The following is a 13,507-nucleotide window of genomic DNA, read 5'->3' on the forward strand; positions in this document are numbered from 1 at the left end:
TCAGGTCCGACTCAGTGCTATTAATAGCGTACAGAAAATAGGATCGACGTTGTTATTGATGGAACGCATAGCACAGCAGTATCGTAGTGGCAAAAGAGACAGTGACGGTAACAGAATGTCATCCCGTGTCATATCGGAAAAGAGCCACATACAAGTCGAGCAAGCTAAAACGCCTGGTCAAATGCCTGTGTATAGAGGTGAAACCATAAACTTGTCTAATATTCCACAAAACTCCATTAAGCCATGCAAAGATTTGGACGACATCAGCATGCGCCGTAATAACTTTAATAGACATACGAACGTGCTGCTGCTGGATCTATCCACTGGCCCGAGGGCTACCTCATATATAGATAATACAAATGCCAGAGATATCACGGTTTTGCCGCTACCACTCCCCAGCACATTGGTGAAAAGGTCGAACTACCCGTTCGAGAGTTTACTAAAGAACTACCTTGGTTCTGAAGAGAAATATATCGAGTTCACTAAGATAATCAAAACCTATGACGTTTTCATTTTCAACGATTCAATTAGTAAGATTTCAAGTTGTTTGAAAACAACTTTTTGTCTCATAGAGAAGTTCGAAAAGTTCATCTATCGTTTTTTCCCGTCACCTTACCCAAAATTCTTCCTTTTCGAAGGCTCCTTGAATGACAGTAAAGTATCTTCCTTGGGGAAAAACAAAAAAAACTGCATCATGCCCAAATTAGATTTGAACTTGAAGCTACATTTACGCTCAAGCTCAACTTTAAATTTGAGAATAAATATACCTCCGCCTAATGATTCGAATAAAATATTTTTACAATCTTTAAAAAAGGACCTTATTCATTATTCACCAAATTCTTTACAGAAGTTTTTTCAGTTCAACATACCCACAGATATAGTTTCTAATGATCCGATTTTGCCTAACTGGCTTAAGTTTTACTCAATAAAAGAAAACGAAAAGGGAATTTTAAAGAAAATCTTTGATAATTTTGAAACTTTAGAAAATTTTGAAATGCAAAGGCTTGAAAAATGTCTAAAATGTAAGAAGATGCCTTCCTTACAACAAAAGCAGCAACCACAACAACCAAATACATCACAACTTGTAGACAACTCGAAATTATATTCCTTAACGAGTTTGCAAAGACAGTATAAAAACTCTGTGAAAGGTGATATGCAAAACAATCAAAATCTAAAGTTAATCATACCCAAAATCAACACATCTTCATCACCATCACCATTATCTTCTGATGACACCATAATGACACCAATAAATGACTACGAACTCACGGAAGGAATTCAATCCTTCACCAAAAATAGATATTCTAATATCTTACCTTATGAACATTCAAGAGTTAAACTACCCCACTCTCCCAAACCACCAAAAGCCACTGACGTATCTGCGACTGAAACAAAGCCAGATGAATCTTTCCCGATGTGTCCTATAGATTCAAATAACAATTACTGCAAATCGAACGACTATATCAACGCAAACTATCTAAAGCTATCGCAAATAAATCCTGATTTCAAGTACATTGCCACTCAAGCTCCGCTACCCTCCACAATGGATGATTTTTGGAAGGTTATAACCCTAAACAATGTTAGAATAATAGTATCACTGAATTCTGACGATGAGTTGAACTTAAGAAAATGGGATATATATTGGAATAATTCATCATGCTCTAACCACGCTATCAAACTGCAAAATACGTGGGAGAATATTTGCAGTATTGATGGGTGCGTACTTAGGGTCTTTCAGGTTACAAAATCAACCCCAAAAAATGATAACATCAAGCATGGTAATGACGATAATCATAACGATGACACAGTTGTCATCGCTGCGACTGCATCCGAGCCGTTTATTGTCTATCAATTACAGTACAAGAAATGGTTAGATTCTTGTGGCGTGGATATAAATGACATCATTAAATTACACAAGATCAAAAACTCTTTATTGTTCAATCCACAAAATTTCATTAGAAGCCTCCAAAAGGACATTTGCAAACCTGACTTGGTAGATGATAAAAATGCCGATTTGCGTCTCGATACAATTGACTCATCGCCATTATTAGTTCATTGTTCAGCAGGGTGTGGAAGAACCGGTGTTTTCGTTACATTGGATTTTTTGCTCAGCATACTTTCATCGGCAACAAACCGTTCAAACAAGATTGACGTCTGGAATATGCCTCAAGATCTTATCTTTATTATCGTCAATGAACTAAGAAAGCAGAGGATTTCAATGGTTCAGAACTTAACCCAATATATCGCTTGTTATGAGGCATTGTTAAACTACTTTGCACTGAAAAAGCAGATGAAACATGGGCTGCCTTCTTTATAAAATTGTTCTTTTCAGATAACACAGTCACTTTATTTTTCGATAAATTATATACTTTCTCTCGTTGCATTTCATTTCATTATATAGATATATCAAACAAAATAAAAAGAAAATTAAGAATTCTCTAGGAAAAGAATTACAGCCTTTTTTTATATATATTCGCGCCTTTCATAATAATGTTTTTCCTTCCATGCACGTTGCAATGTCTACTAATATAATACCTGTGTGGCATATTCATAAAATTTTACAAATAAGGGTATTCCTAATGAAGTAATTACGTCCATCTGTGCGCCTCATTGTCGCCACTCCAGCCTTGTTCAGTATATCCTAGTTCCTTTTTCACTTTTTTCACAGTAACTGGATCTCCCATATTCTTACCTAAATTATCAGAAATCTTGATAGCATGATTACCATTCGCCTCCAGTAGTTTGATAACAATATTTAATGGTTCACTCTTTACCTGCGGTTCTGATTTTTTATGAAAATCATTTGTGAAGTTTGTGCCAATACCAAATGTGGCCAACATCCCATATTTCTTGGCCGCGTGAGCGTAAGTGATTGCCTTTTCGATATTCAATGAATCGGAATAACAGACAATCTTCGAAAATTTAGGTAGTTTCAAGACGTCATGATAGTGATGCGCAATCTTTTTAGTATATTCAACTGGATCTCCAGAGTCTTGTCTAACACCAACATAGGCATCTGAATATGGCGGATAGAACGACTTCAAGAAGTCGTCTGTGCCAAAAGTATCGGTTAATGCTAAACCAGCATTTTTTGCTCCGAATGTATTGATCCAGTAATCCATGGCATTCTTATTGGCATGCAAATAATCTTCATTAATTGAGGCAACTCCCATGACCCATTCATGGGCCACAGTACCGATTGGTTTAACTCCGTACTTTTTGGCAAAAAGAACATTCGAGGTACCCAAAAATAATGCTTTATTCTTTTCTGGGTTTGCATTAACAACTTTCATGATGCCTTGCATAATCAAATCTTGAGTCTTCAAAGATCTGCGACGCCTAGTACCGAACTCACTGAATTTGATATCGTTATCAAATAGATTTTCAGCCTTCTGCATAGCTTGTTCTAATTGGTTTTCGTAGTCCCAATCAGTGTCGACAAACTTAAAATATGCTTCTGAGATCAACGCCAATAAGGGAATCTCATAAAGCATGGTATCTTTCCAATAACCACTAACCAAAATCTTCAACTTGTAGTGCGAAGGCTTGCCCTCAATTTCTTCTGAAGTGAAAGAAATTTGCTCCTCAGGATTAAGTTTGTAGTCAGAGTCACTAATATACTTGATATAAGCAGATGGCAAATATGGGATCTCCTTTTGTAGATATTCAATTTCTTCTTCTGTAAATCTCAAATCGCCCAGGTACGGCAATTGCTCTTTTAACCAAGTTATAGCTTCTTTATTGAAGGAAAATTGAGAAGATCTGTTGGTATATTTATAGGTAACTGTAACATCTGGAAAATTAGTAAAGACCGCAGCATGCATTGTAATCTTATACATATCTGTGTCCAAAAGGGACTTGATCACTGGGTCTGACATGGTTATCTTGCTTAGTTGAAATAATTATAAGCGAATTGAATTTGTGCCTCTTCGAAAATATTATGAATCGTTCTTTTGGTACAATAATAAATGGAAACAGAAACGATAATCTAGTTTAACCCTCGCTTCAATCACTATTAAATAACCTATCAATGTTGGTTGTTCGAACACTACAACTCTTTCATTTGCGAGTTTTTCTGGTCTTATAAGACGGATTTTGACGAATTTTTCACCCTGGCGCTGCTACCATTTCTACTGATATTTGATAGAATCATAGCGTAGAAAGACTGAACGTAAGATTTACGTGTGGAGAAAGACCCTGACTATTCTCGATATATCCATGTTATCCGTGGACAAAGAGTGAACCGACATTGAGACCTTCGAGGTTAGTATACTGGAAGTGTCAGCAATTGAACTATCACGTTTAACGAATAAGTAATTTCTCGGTCGTTGCTTTCAGACAGAAAAAAAAATTTCATAAGAAAAGAAAAGATGGAATAATTACAACATGAAGATACTTTAATTGTGTTTAGGCGGGCGAGTGAAAGACTTCAGAGATTAGGTTGGACATATAATAATATAAAATGATTGTCCCAGTTAGATGTTTCTCCTGTGGTAAAGTTGTTGGTGACAAATGGGAAAGTTATTTGAACCTGTTACAGGAAGACGAGCTAGATGAAGGTACCGCGTTGTCAAGATTGGGCCTGAAAAGATACTGTTGCAGAAGAATGATTTTAACCCACGTCGATCTCATTGAGAAGTTTCTAAGATATAACCCACTGGAAAAGAGGGATTAGATGTTTATTATCACAGCTTTTTCTTTTAGACTCTTTCCTTTTTCTTACATCTTTTCATTGACGAAATCGATGAGAAGGCTGGATACGGACGTGGAGACAAAATGACAAAACATATTCTTTCGCATTAGAATGAACCACACAATAACCCAATCAACTTCTGCATGCCTTCATTAAAACATTCTCCTCTAAATAATAGAAAATATACATATCTCTTTTGTTTATTTAGTAAGACAAGTATCTGTAGGAAGTTAGGATAAATTACTTCTTGAAGTATATGAATTAGACTTGTATAATATAAAAAAAAAAAAAGTTTGTTTGAAAAATAAACCTTTCATATCTGAAAAGAATTAGTTCTGGTAATTACATATAAGACGCTATTTACAAATCCTGAATAATACCATTTCTTTGAATTTTATAGCTTCTTGGAGACACCCTTATAGCTTTTTTTGAAAACCAGGATAGAATCTATTTTCTCTAAAGCCAATTCCAACAGTTCCTTCCTCTTTTGCAATTCGATATGTCTTGATATCTTTGGATCTTCCTTGGCAAACATTTCAACTTGTTCATCCCCCAACAACGTTAACCTCCTGTCTAATTCAATAGGGAAGTTGTAGAAAAAATCGCTCAATAATTCCACGTTAAGGAACAAAACCGCTGTAGAAGTCAACTTATCACTAACCGCAGATAGAAACACCTCTGGACAGCGATCCTTTTCAATTGTTGAATGGCATTTGTTTTTCAACATTTTTAATCTGAACGATAACACTTTGCACCTTTTATCCAAGAAAATAGCTTCGGAGCCTCTTTCTAATAATAATTTGGACATACCAAGTGTCTCCTTTTGCAAGTTCGATTCATTTTCTAAATAGCCCATTACATTTGTCAACTTCTTACTCCCAACAGCATTTTTGATTGCCTGATACCTCGAGTTACATTGACGTAATTCCTCGTTTATTAAACCGATAGAATGTTGACGAGCAAGACTCCAGTCTCTCTCTTCCAGATCAATTTCATACTTGAACGGCTTGATACAGTTTTCAACTTGATCTGCCGTTGAATAGTATTTACTGTTTAGAACATTAATTGCTGTATTACTGACGAGGTCTTTGATCAGTTCGTGATTTTTCAGTTGGGTAGACTCCAAGATATTATCTAACTCTTTCAAAATTGCATTGGTGGTTAACATTGTAGATAATCTACCAATACCCATCTTGGTTAATCCGGATGATGCTAGTTCCAATTTTTTATGCCAATATAGCATGTCAGTATCACTTTCCGACTTAGAAGAAGATAGATCAGGAAGATTGTCATCCTTCCAATACCTTGTGGCCAGAACATCTAAAACTTTTTGATCCAATTCGGCTCTTAATATCGACTTCAGTTCATTTCTATGAAATTTTTCCTGAAATTCTTTGATTCCCAATTTTAGTACATCAATATTATTCAAAAGGTATGATTTGGGTGTCAGATGCCTATCATTGAATTCCACCTTGAATAAGTAAGAAGTATCATCCAATTCTTGCTGAATAAGTGTAGATGTGGGCTCTAATGCATTTGACATTGAAATTTCCAAAATTTTGATCAATTTCTCTCTTAATTTCTTGGTAGAAACCTGGCAACTGGCAAAATGCTTTTTATTTTTTTTGAAATAAGCTTTCTCAAATTGGTGAGAAACTATTTGTTTTACTCCATTCGCACTTTCATTTCCTGTATCTTGACTGTGCTGGCTTTTAGAAAATATACCACCCAGTGACGAAGAAGGTGTTTCACCAAAAAGGCCAAGGTGTTTCCTACTTATGCTGCTGGGTGTTTTGGTTATCACACCAACATAGCCCATACTCAGTGGATATTTCTTATTATTCAAAATGCTTTTGGCCTTTTCGGGGTCTACTAAATCCAGCTTAGTAATGACACCTATGGTTCTCAAACCCTTAGGATCTGCTGCCTTAGAGGCCTTCAAGGCAGAGCTATTAGCCAAATCAACATCTGCGGCAGATATTGCCAGAATAATATTAGGCGCAGCTAGATATTTTTCACACAAGTCGCGAATTTTAGTTTTCAGTTCCATTGGTTGATCCGCGGCCTCCACTTGTATATAACCAGGCAGATCTACTAATGATAAGTCTGGAACGTGAGAGGATTTGATTGTTAATTGAATAGGTTCCTCGGAAACGGCCTCTGAAGTTGGAACTGCCATGTTCAATTCCATTAACATTCTTTTCACCTCCTTAAAATCTTTTATGTTGTAAAGACGCATGCTTGGAAAATCAGCAGTTACGCTGTTTGAGTTAGGGGTATTGACCAAAGTCAATTCAATGGGTCTTCTTGTGACCATATTGGAACCTTTTGGTAAGAATTCTCTTCCAACAATAGATTCTAATACGGAAGATTTACCGGAAGATTGAGAGCCAATCACGACAATTGATGGTAGGGTAAGGTGTGCAGAAGAAGAGTCTACTTTATTCAAAATGGTCCTAATTTCAATCATTTGTTTGGTCAAATTTAACATTTCGTCTTGTGTAGTGTCCACAGCATCGTTTCCGTCATCTTCATCGTCATCGTCATCGTCGTCATCATTGGGGTCACCTTGTTTCTTGCTTTCGTCGTCTTCCAATGACGTCGCGGCTATCAATGTAGCAGTTGGCACGGTACCATCATTACCACTATCGCCACTTTGGGGATCACCGCTGGAAAACATTCTATTGAACTTTTCCTTCATTGTTTCACTAAAATCTTTGATTCGGTCCAATTTGTCCTTAGTGAAAGAACTCGCTTCTTCCATCTTGTACGCTATGTAACTCCCCGCAGCAGCCACTCCGCCACCAACATATATAGGTAGTCGAATAAATTTGGCGATGATTTTGGGAAAGTTTGATATTGATCTTCTAGTAATCACAAAATGTAATACATTTGCATTTGTTGTTCCATGAGCATTATTTATGCGGCTGTGTAAATGAATCAAGGGACTCTTAATGTACGGCGAACCATACAATATCGCAGGCCGTGTGGAAAGCTTTCTTCTTAAGAGCAAAAGCCGTACCGGACTTTCCTTGAGCCTTATTAATGCGCTATAGTTTGCCACTTTTGGGATAATCCTTAATGGGGTAAGGCTGTTCATATTACCAGGGCGCTACGGTCGATAGTATAGAAGACTATTATGCGTATGAAAAAAGTGAAAATGCTAGAGAATAAAAGGAGTTACCTAATTCCGGGAATACGTCTTCTTTTTTCACCTCCTAACATGCATAAGTCATCTAGTTTCTTGCAATTCAATATTGCTATTGGGTTTTTGATCGTCAGGGAAAAATATTGATCATCGAATACGACCCGCTAAATGGGGAGCCTTCCGTAGCAAATTCTTTGAAGGTATATTCTCTGCAATTCATTCCCCTCATTGGAACAAACTAACTGGATCGCATTATTTTTTAGGCTTCAAGGAACTAAATTCTGAAGGCTGCAAGAAAAAGAAATCTACAGTCACCCATTCAGTAGGTGTTCTGGCAGTACCATTCGGGTTTAATTTTGTTATTTAATGTCACTCCATCGAAGTCCTACCTACCCCTGCACGAAAGCTATTGAGAAAAAAAATTTGCTATGATCGCATAAGCAATCGAATGAAGATTTCCGTAATTGAGAGAGTAAGCACAATTCGCTCCGTGAGTGGGTGCTTTTTTGTAAACAACACGAAAATAAAAGATGTTTTTGAGACTATGAGGGATCAGTGTGATTAGGCTCCAATTATCAGCCGATGAGGTCAAACCTCAATAACTTCGTTCCCTGTGCAAATTCTTCGCGGTTTCTGACCCTTTTAGAACGGAAGTTTTTGTACGCACTTTCGTATGATGCAAATTTTTACACGCGTCGAAAAATGTTTCAGGACCGACGAAGTGACGAAAAGACACAATATTACGCCGGAAAAAAGTTTAAACCTTCTGGACTTTGGCTGATTTACTCGCAACCCCATTAGGCTTTCTCAGCACTCTTGCTGTACAGAGAGAAAAATTTTTTTCACTTCATACTTGCCTGTTTCATCTTACTTTTGACCTTAGCTTTCACAATGTAAAACTTTTTTAGAGACATGTCCTCCACATGACCCTAACTCCCCTCAACAACCGAACAGCTATCCTCAAAATTTCTTATCACTTCTTCAATTTGTTTTCTTCCCCTTTTTACGGTAACTTGCTGTTACGATAGTACAATATATTCATAGCCTTTATTGTTCCAGCATCCAAGGTCGATAGACCGGTATTAATAAGTAGAAAAAAATATCGCTAGTATATTAGACTACAAGAGAGAATACCTTTCACCAGTCAAACACAGCGAAGATGGCTGCACATCAAATAGATCCGATAGGGTACGCCAATAACGTCACTCAGCAATATACACAGCCGCAAAGTTTAAGTCTGCAAGATATTTCTGCTGTAGAGGATGAATTTAAAAATAAAATAGAAGCTGCCAGACAAGAAAGTAAACAGCTTCATGCACAAATAAATAAAGCTAAATATAAGATACAAGATGCAAACTTATTCCAGATGGCTAGCAAACTTGCGCCACTAACCAAAAATAAAATCAATTTGAAACCAAATATCGTATTGAAAGGTCATAATAATAAAATCTCTGACTTTCGCTGGAGCCGAGATTCAAGGCATATTTTGAGTGCGAGCCAAGATGGTTTCATGCTTATATGGGATAGTGCATCGGGTTTGAAACAAAACGCTATTCCATTAGATTCCCAATGGGTTCTTTCCTGTGCTATCTCACCATCCAGTAATCTAGTAGCGAGTGCAGGTTTAAACAATAACTGTACCATTTATAGAGTTTCGAAAGAGAATAGAGTGCAACAAAACGTTGCGTCAATTTTTAAAGGACATACCTGTTACATTTCGGACATTGAATTCATAGATAACTCACATATATTAACAGCGAGTGGAGATATGACATGTGCTTTATGGGATATACCGAAGGCAAAGAGAGTGAGAGAATATTCTGATCATTTGGGTGATGTCCTGGCATTAGCAATTCCTGAAGAGACAAACTCAGAAAATTCTCTTAATACTTTCGCTAGTTGCGGGTCAGACGGGTATACTTATATTTGGGACAACAGGTCGCCATCTGCTGTACAAAGTTTTTACGTTAACGATAGTGACATCAATGCACTTCGCTTTTTCAAAGATGGGATGTCAATTGTGACTGGAAGTGACAGTGGTGTAGTAAATATGTACGATTTGAGGTCAGATTGCTCTATTGCTACTTTTTCCCTTTCCCGAGGGAATGAAGAACACACCTTAACCCCTACCTACATTGCAGCCAACATGGAGTACAATAATACACAATCACCCCGAACTTTTAAATCGACCAGTTCAAGTTACCTAGATAATCAAGGGGTTGTATCTCTAGACTTTAGTGCATCGGGAAGATTAATGTACGCATGTTATACAGATGTTGGTTGTATTGTGTGGGACGTATTGAAAGCTGAGATTGTTGGGAAACTGGAAGGCCATGGCGGAAGAGTTACTGGTGTACGCTCCAGTCCAGATGGTTTGGCTGTATGTACAGGTTCGTGGGACTCGATCATGAAAATCTGGTCTCCAGGTTACCAGTAGGTTCCTTATTGGAAAGACAATAAGTAATATCATCAATCAATGTCATAATATACATATAAATACACACACACCTCATATCTACGTAGAGTAACAACAGTAACACTAGCTTTGTAGATGCGAAAAAATGTCTTCTAGCTAAGTGAACTTTTTGCAATTTATAATAAAAAGTAGTAGTAACAAAAGATTCGACAGTGAAACCTCTAACTTTTAGGTATCCCTCTTTCCTCCTTGCATAGTTCAAATGAACATGCTTACGCAAACTCTCTTTTCGATTTTTTTGCAGGTTCATTTTTAGTTTTAATCATCACCCAAGGACCCTTCTTATAATGAGTTCAAAGTACTTCTTCATCAAAGGGCTCGCCTTTAACTGACTCAGCTTTAAGCGCTGAAATATTGGTTACATCTGAACTGAGATTCGTTGCCTTTTGTTCACCGGTTCGATCATTCGGTGACTTTAAAAACTCCTGGATCCTCATTAGTAATTCATCGGGTAGCTGGGTTATAAACATAAAAAATTGGTCTCTTCTAGGATGCATTTCAACCGCCTTTTGTACCGCTGAGTCGCTTAATATCATCTGAACGACATCTGTCATAACGTCCTCGTCTATAAGTGCAAGAGTTTTGATCCAGGGTAAATCGGTGATACGAAGCGACATCTGTTCCTGCTGATTCACAATTTTTCGCGGAAGATTGAAGTATTTAGATAGCTCACTATTGAGAGGTGAAGATCCACAGGGAACATTAACAGTATAATCAATTGCGTATGCATTATCGTCAAACGTTAAGTCATGTTCAATGCTGAATTTCCCGGCATTATCTATAAAAAAACACTCAATATGCAAGTTGAACTCTCCCCAACCAGTTTCCTTAATAAGAAATGGTAGTGAATCCAGTCTTCTTCTAGGCTTTTTAAAGCTAGGATGTAAGTGGTATATGCATTTGGAAATGATAGTGGGCTCTACTTCGTTTGCCTTCGCATCTAGCATAATAAGCTCCATCTGCCACCGACGTAAAGGGAGTTCATCTTCCTCGACTTTTTGCCCCGGTACTATAACCTGTTGTGTTTTTACTCTGAGAGTGACCTCTATTGATTTGTCCATAAAGGAGCGTTTCTTGGTATAATGAGAAAAAAAAACGGCTTTTAGACCAAAGTAGTAGCAATACTATAGTCTATAGACGGTGTCGAGTATAGGCACTATTTCTCACGCCGAAACTCGTTCTTCTAACCTACTGTCATGTAAATCCAGCAGTGATGAGTTGCTTAATGCAATTATTGATCTCGCGATGTTCGTATAAGGCGACCGCGTCAGTCGCAAACGTCACTAAATGGCACTTGAATTAATCCTTTATTTATGTATTAATTAAATGCTTTATCTATCGAGAATTTGTTTATGGTGGCTGCTGAACTTTACGGATAAAGTAACAAATATATACTGAACAAAAAGGATAGGATTTCCATTGAAGGCATTAAGAATGGCGACGAGTTTTCATATCCTCCAATGGTCGTAATATTTGCCGGTGCGATGGTTGGAAATATTTCAACACTAGTAACGCCAGTGGATGCAGCCAAACTTGTCGTACCATATAAATATGGAATTTTACTGGCTAACGTTGTGTTGGTTGTTAAAATATTGTTATTGTCGGTTGAGTTAGTGTTAGTCGGCGCAACCTCTTTATATGCGTATATTTTCGGTTTCGGCGCCTCTTCTAATACTTCGTCAGTCCCGTTTTTCTCCTTTAGGCTGTCTTCCATAATTTCATACAGAATACTTTCGATTTGCGAGAACTTTTTGTGCTCTGCAATCGTTAGGGGATCCTCCAAGAGAAAATCTATTACAGATTTGGAAGCAAGCACCGTATCAGCTTGCTCTTGTGAGTCTAAAACGCGGGGTACATCTGGCAAGTCTGCTAGTACCAGATATGGACTAAATTCCATTTGATTCAACAATGCTGGTGGTAATGAATTCTTGTCCAAGTGAAACACCAAAGGAGTAGATGAGTTTTCTCCTGATTGGTTCTCTTCATAGTCATCTGATGTAAAAGTAATTGAGTACTTGGTAGCAAACACTTGTGCCATAAAAAAGGCAAAGAAAAGAGAAGATAAATATAATCCTAACATTTCAATGAGAAATCAAAAAGAGAAAAGGATACGAAGCTCTATGTTCCTATCTTGCGTAATAGTTTCTTGCTTGGTGTCGTTTTTTAGTTATGTGTAAGAGTTTTTGGTTAGCTGTTAATCTTGTGTCTTGGATCCTTTTAAAATCAGTACGAAGAGAGTGCCAGGAAAAGAACATTTCATAAAATATACAAAAGGACTCTTTTATAGAAGAAAAGCAAAGTGCTAGTTTGCCAAAGCTATCGCAATTACAGGATACACAAAAACGATTGACGCAAAAAAAAAAATGCAAGGAAAAAGCGAGCATAGATTTTTTTATTTAAGTATAATTGAGGTATGTATTGTTGAAGTTTTTTTTTTCCTAACTGTTGACAAATATTTTTACTTTTTTCATACAATGCTGAGTAGAGGCTGTGTTTTAGTGAGAGCCTTATTTGAAGATTTCCTTGAACTGCTTCACAATGCTATTTTTAATGGCAGTTGGTGATGTCTTCCATTCTGTTGGTAAGGACTTTAAGTCAAATTGCCCCATAATTTCTTTGATTTGGACCTTTTTGTCACCAGCCTTTTCCTTAAGGGCGTCCAACAAACTCTTCACATTTTGATCAATGTCAAGCTCCGATGACACTGGCAACTGATCCATGTATTTTTTTATGATGTCCATCTCACCTCTTTCTTTGTCCACCAAGTCGTCTCTTTTGTTGGCAATAAATTCGTTGATGGAGTCTTTTCTTTGGGAGATTAACTTGGAGTACATGTCATACAGAGAGTACTCGTCAGCACTCTTCCCTTTCAAGTCGATTTCTTTGTTCTTGATGGCTGATAGCATGCTCCTAATAGCCGTCTTCTTCATTTCATCCTTGGCAATCATAGCCTTTTTTAAGTCTCCCTTCAACAGGCTGACCGCAGCCGTGTAGGCTGCAGAGCTGTTATAACGAACAAAAGTTAGTCGGGTTGAGACTAGTGGTCTAATTGACTGTTTGAACATTTTGAATTGCAATTACTTGTTATGCTTCCCTGCTTTGCATCTGGGTCCTTTCTGTCCATTAATCCCTTGAATAATAAGATCCTTTGAATTCTTCCCTTAATAAAAAATCCTTCCCCGAAAAGTCC

At 37.3% G+C, this 13,507-nt stretch overlaps 8 protein-coding genes across 8 annotated transcripts; 3 read left to right on the forward strand and 5 right to left on the reverse strand.

The window, feature by feature from the left end:
* Positions 1–58: 58 nt before the first annotated feature.
* PTP2 (tyrosine protein phosphatase PTP2) lies at positions 59–2,317 on the forward strand (the record flags this gene model as incomplete). The annotated part of the gene is made up of 1 exon (XM_056231385.1): positions 59–2,317. The coding sequence occupies one exon, from the start codon at positions 59–61 to the stop codon at positions 2,315–2,317; it is 2,259 nt and encodes a 752-aa protein (XP_056085208.1).
* A 271-nt stretch (positions 2,318–2,588) lies between these two features.
* NPT1 (nicotinate phosphoribosyltransferase) lies at positions 2,589–3,878 on the reverse strand (the record flags this gene model as incomplete). Its single annotated transcript, XM_056231386.1, has 1 exon — positions 2,589–3,878. One exon carries the CDS (start codon positions 3,876–3,878, stop codon positions 2,589–2,591), a length of 1,290 nt encoding a protein of 429 aa, XP_056085209.1.
* Positions 3,879–4,462: 584 nt separating this feature from the next.
* Positions 4,463–4,675, forward strand: RPB10 (DNA-directed RNA polymerase core subunit RPB10; the record flags this gene model as incomplete). Its single annotated transcript, XM_056231387.1, has 1 exon — positions 4,463–4,675. The coding sequence occupies one exon, from the start codon at positions 4,463–4,465 to the stop codon at positions 4,673–4,675; it is 213 nt and encodes a 70-aa protein (XP_056085210.1).
* A 412-nt stretch (positions 4,676–5,087) lies between these two features.
* On the reverse strand, positions 5,088–7,793 carry MGM1 (dynamin-related GTPase MGM1; the record flags this gene model as incomplete). The annotated part of the gene is made up of 1 exon (XM_056231388.1): positions 5,088–7,793. One exon carries the CDS (start codon positions 7,791–7,793, stop codon positions 5,088–5,090), a length of 2,706 nt encoding a protein of 901 aa, XP_056085211.1.
* Positions 7,794–9,000: 1,207 nt separating this feature from the next.
* On the forward strand, positions 9,001–10,278 carry STE4 (G protein subunit beta; the record flags this gene model as incomplete). Its single annotated transcript, XM_056231389.1, has 1 exon — positions 9,001–10,278. One exon carries the CDS (start codon positions 9,001–9,003, stop codon positions 10,276–10,278), a length of 1,278 nt encoding a protein of 425 aa, XP_056085212.1.
* A 332-nt stretch (positions 10,279–10,610) lies between these two features.
* On the reverse strand, positions 10,611–11,378 carry SAS5 (Sas5p; the record flags this gene model as incomplete). Its single annotated transcript, XM_056231390.1, has 1 exon — positions 10,611–11,378. One exon carries the CDS (start codon positions 11,376–11,378, stop codon positions 10,611–10,613), a length of 768 nt encoding a protein of 255 aa, XP_056085213.1.
* Positions 11,379–11,686: 308 nt separating this feature from the next.
* SPR2 (Spr2p) lies at positions 11,687–12,397 on the reverse strand (the record flags this gene model as incomplete). The annotated part of the gene is made up of 1 exon (XM_056231391.1): positions 11,687–12,397. The coding sequence occupies one exon, from the start codon at positions 12,395–12,397 to the stop codon at positions 11,687–11,689; it is 711 nt and encodes a 236-aa protein (XP_056085214.1).
* Positions 12,398–12,824: 427 nt separating this feature from the next.
* Positions 12,825–13,382, reverse strand: AIM41 (Aim41p; the record flags this gene model as incomplete). The annotated part of the gene is made up of 1 exon (XM_056231392.1): positions 12,825–13,382. One exon carries the CDS (start codon positions 13,380–13,382, stop codon positions 12,825–12,827), a length of 558 nt encoding a protein of 185 aa, XP_056085215.1.
* Between the last annotated feature and the right edge of the window lie 125 nt (positions 13,383–13,507).

The sequence above is a fragment of the Saccharomyces kudriavzevii genome (assembly GCF_947243775.1).
Source record: "Saccharomyces kudriavzevii IFO 1802 strain IFO1802 genome assembly, chromosome: 15".
Classification (NCBI taxonomy): Eukaryota; Fungi; Ascomycota; class Saccharomycetes; order Saccharomycetales; family Saccharomycetaceae; genus Saccharomyces; species Saccharomyces kudriavzevii.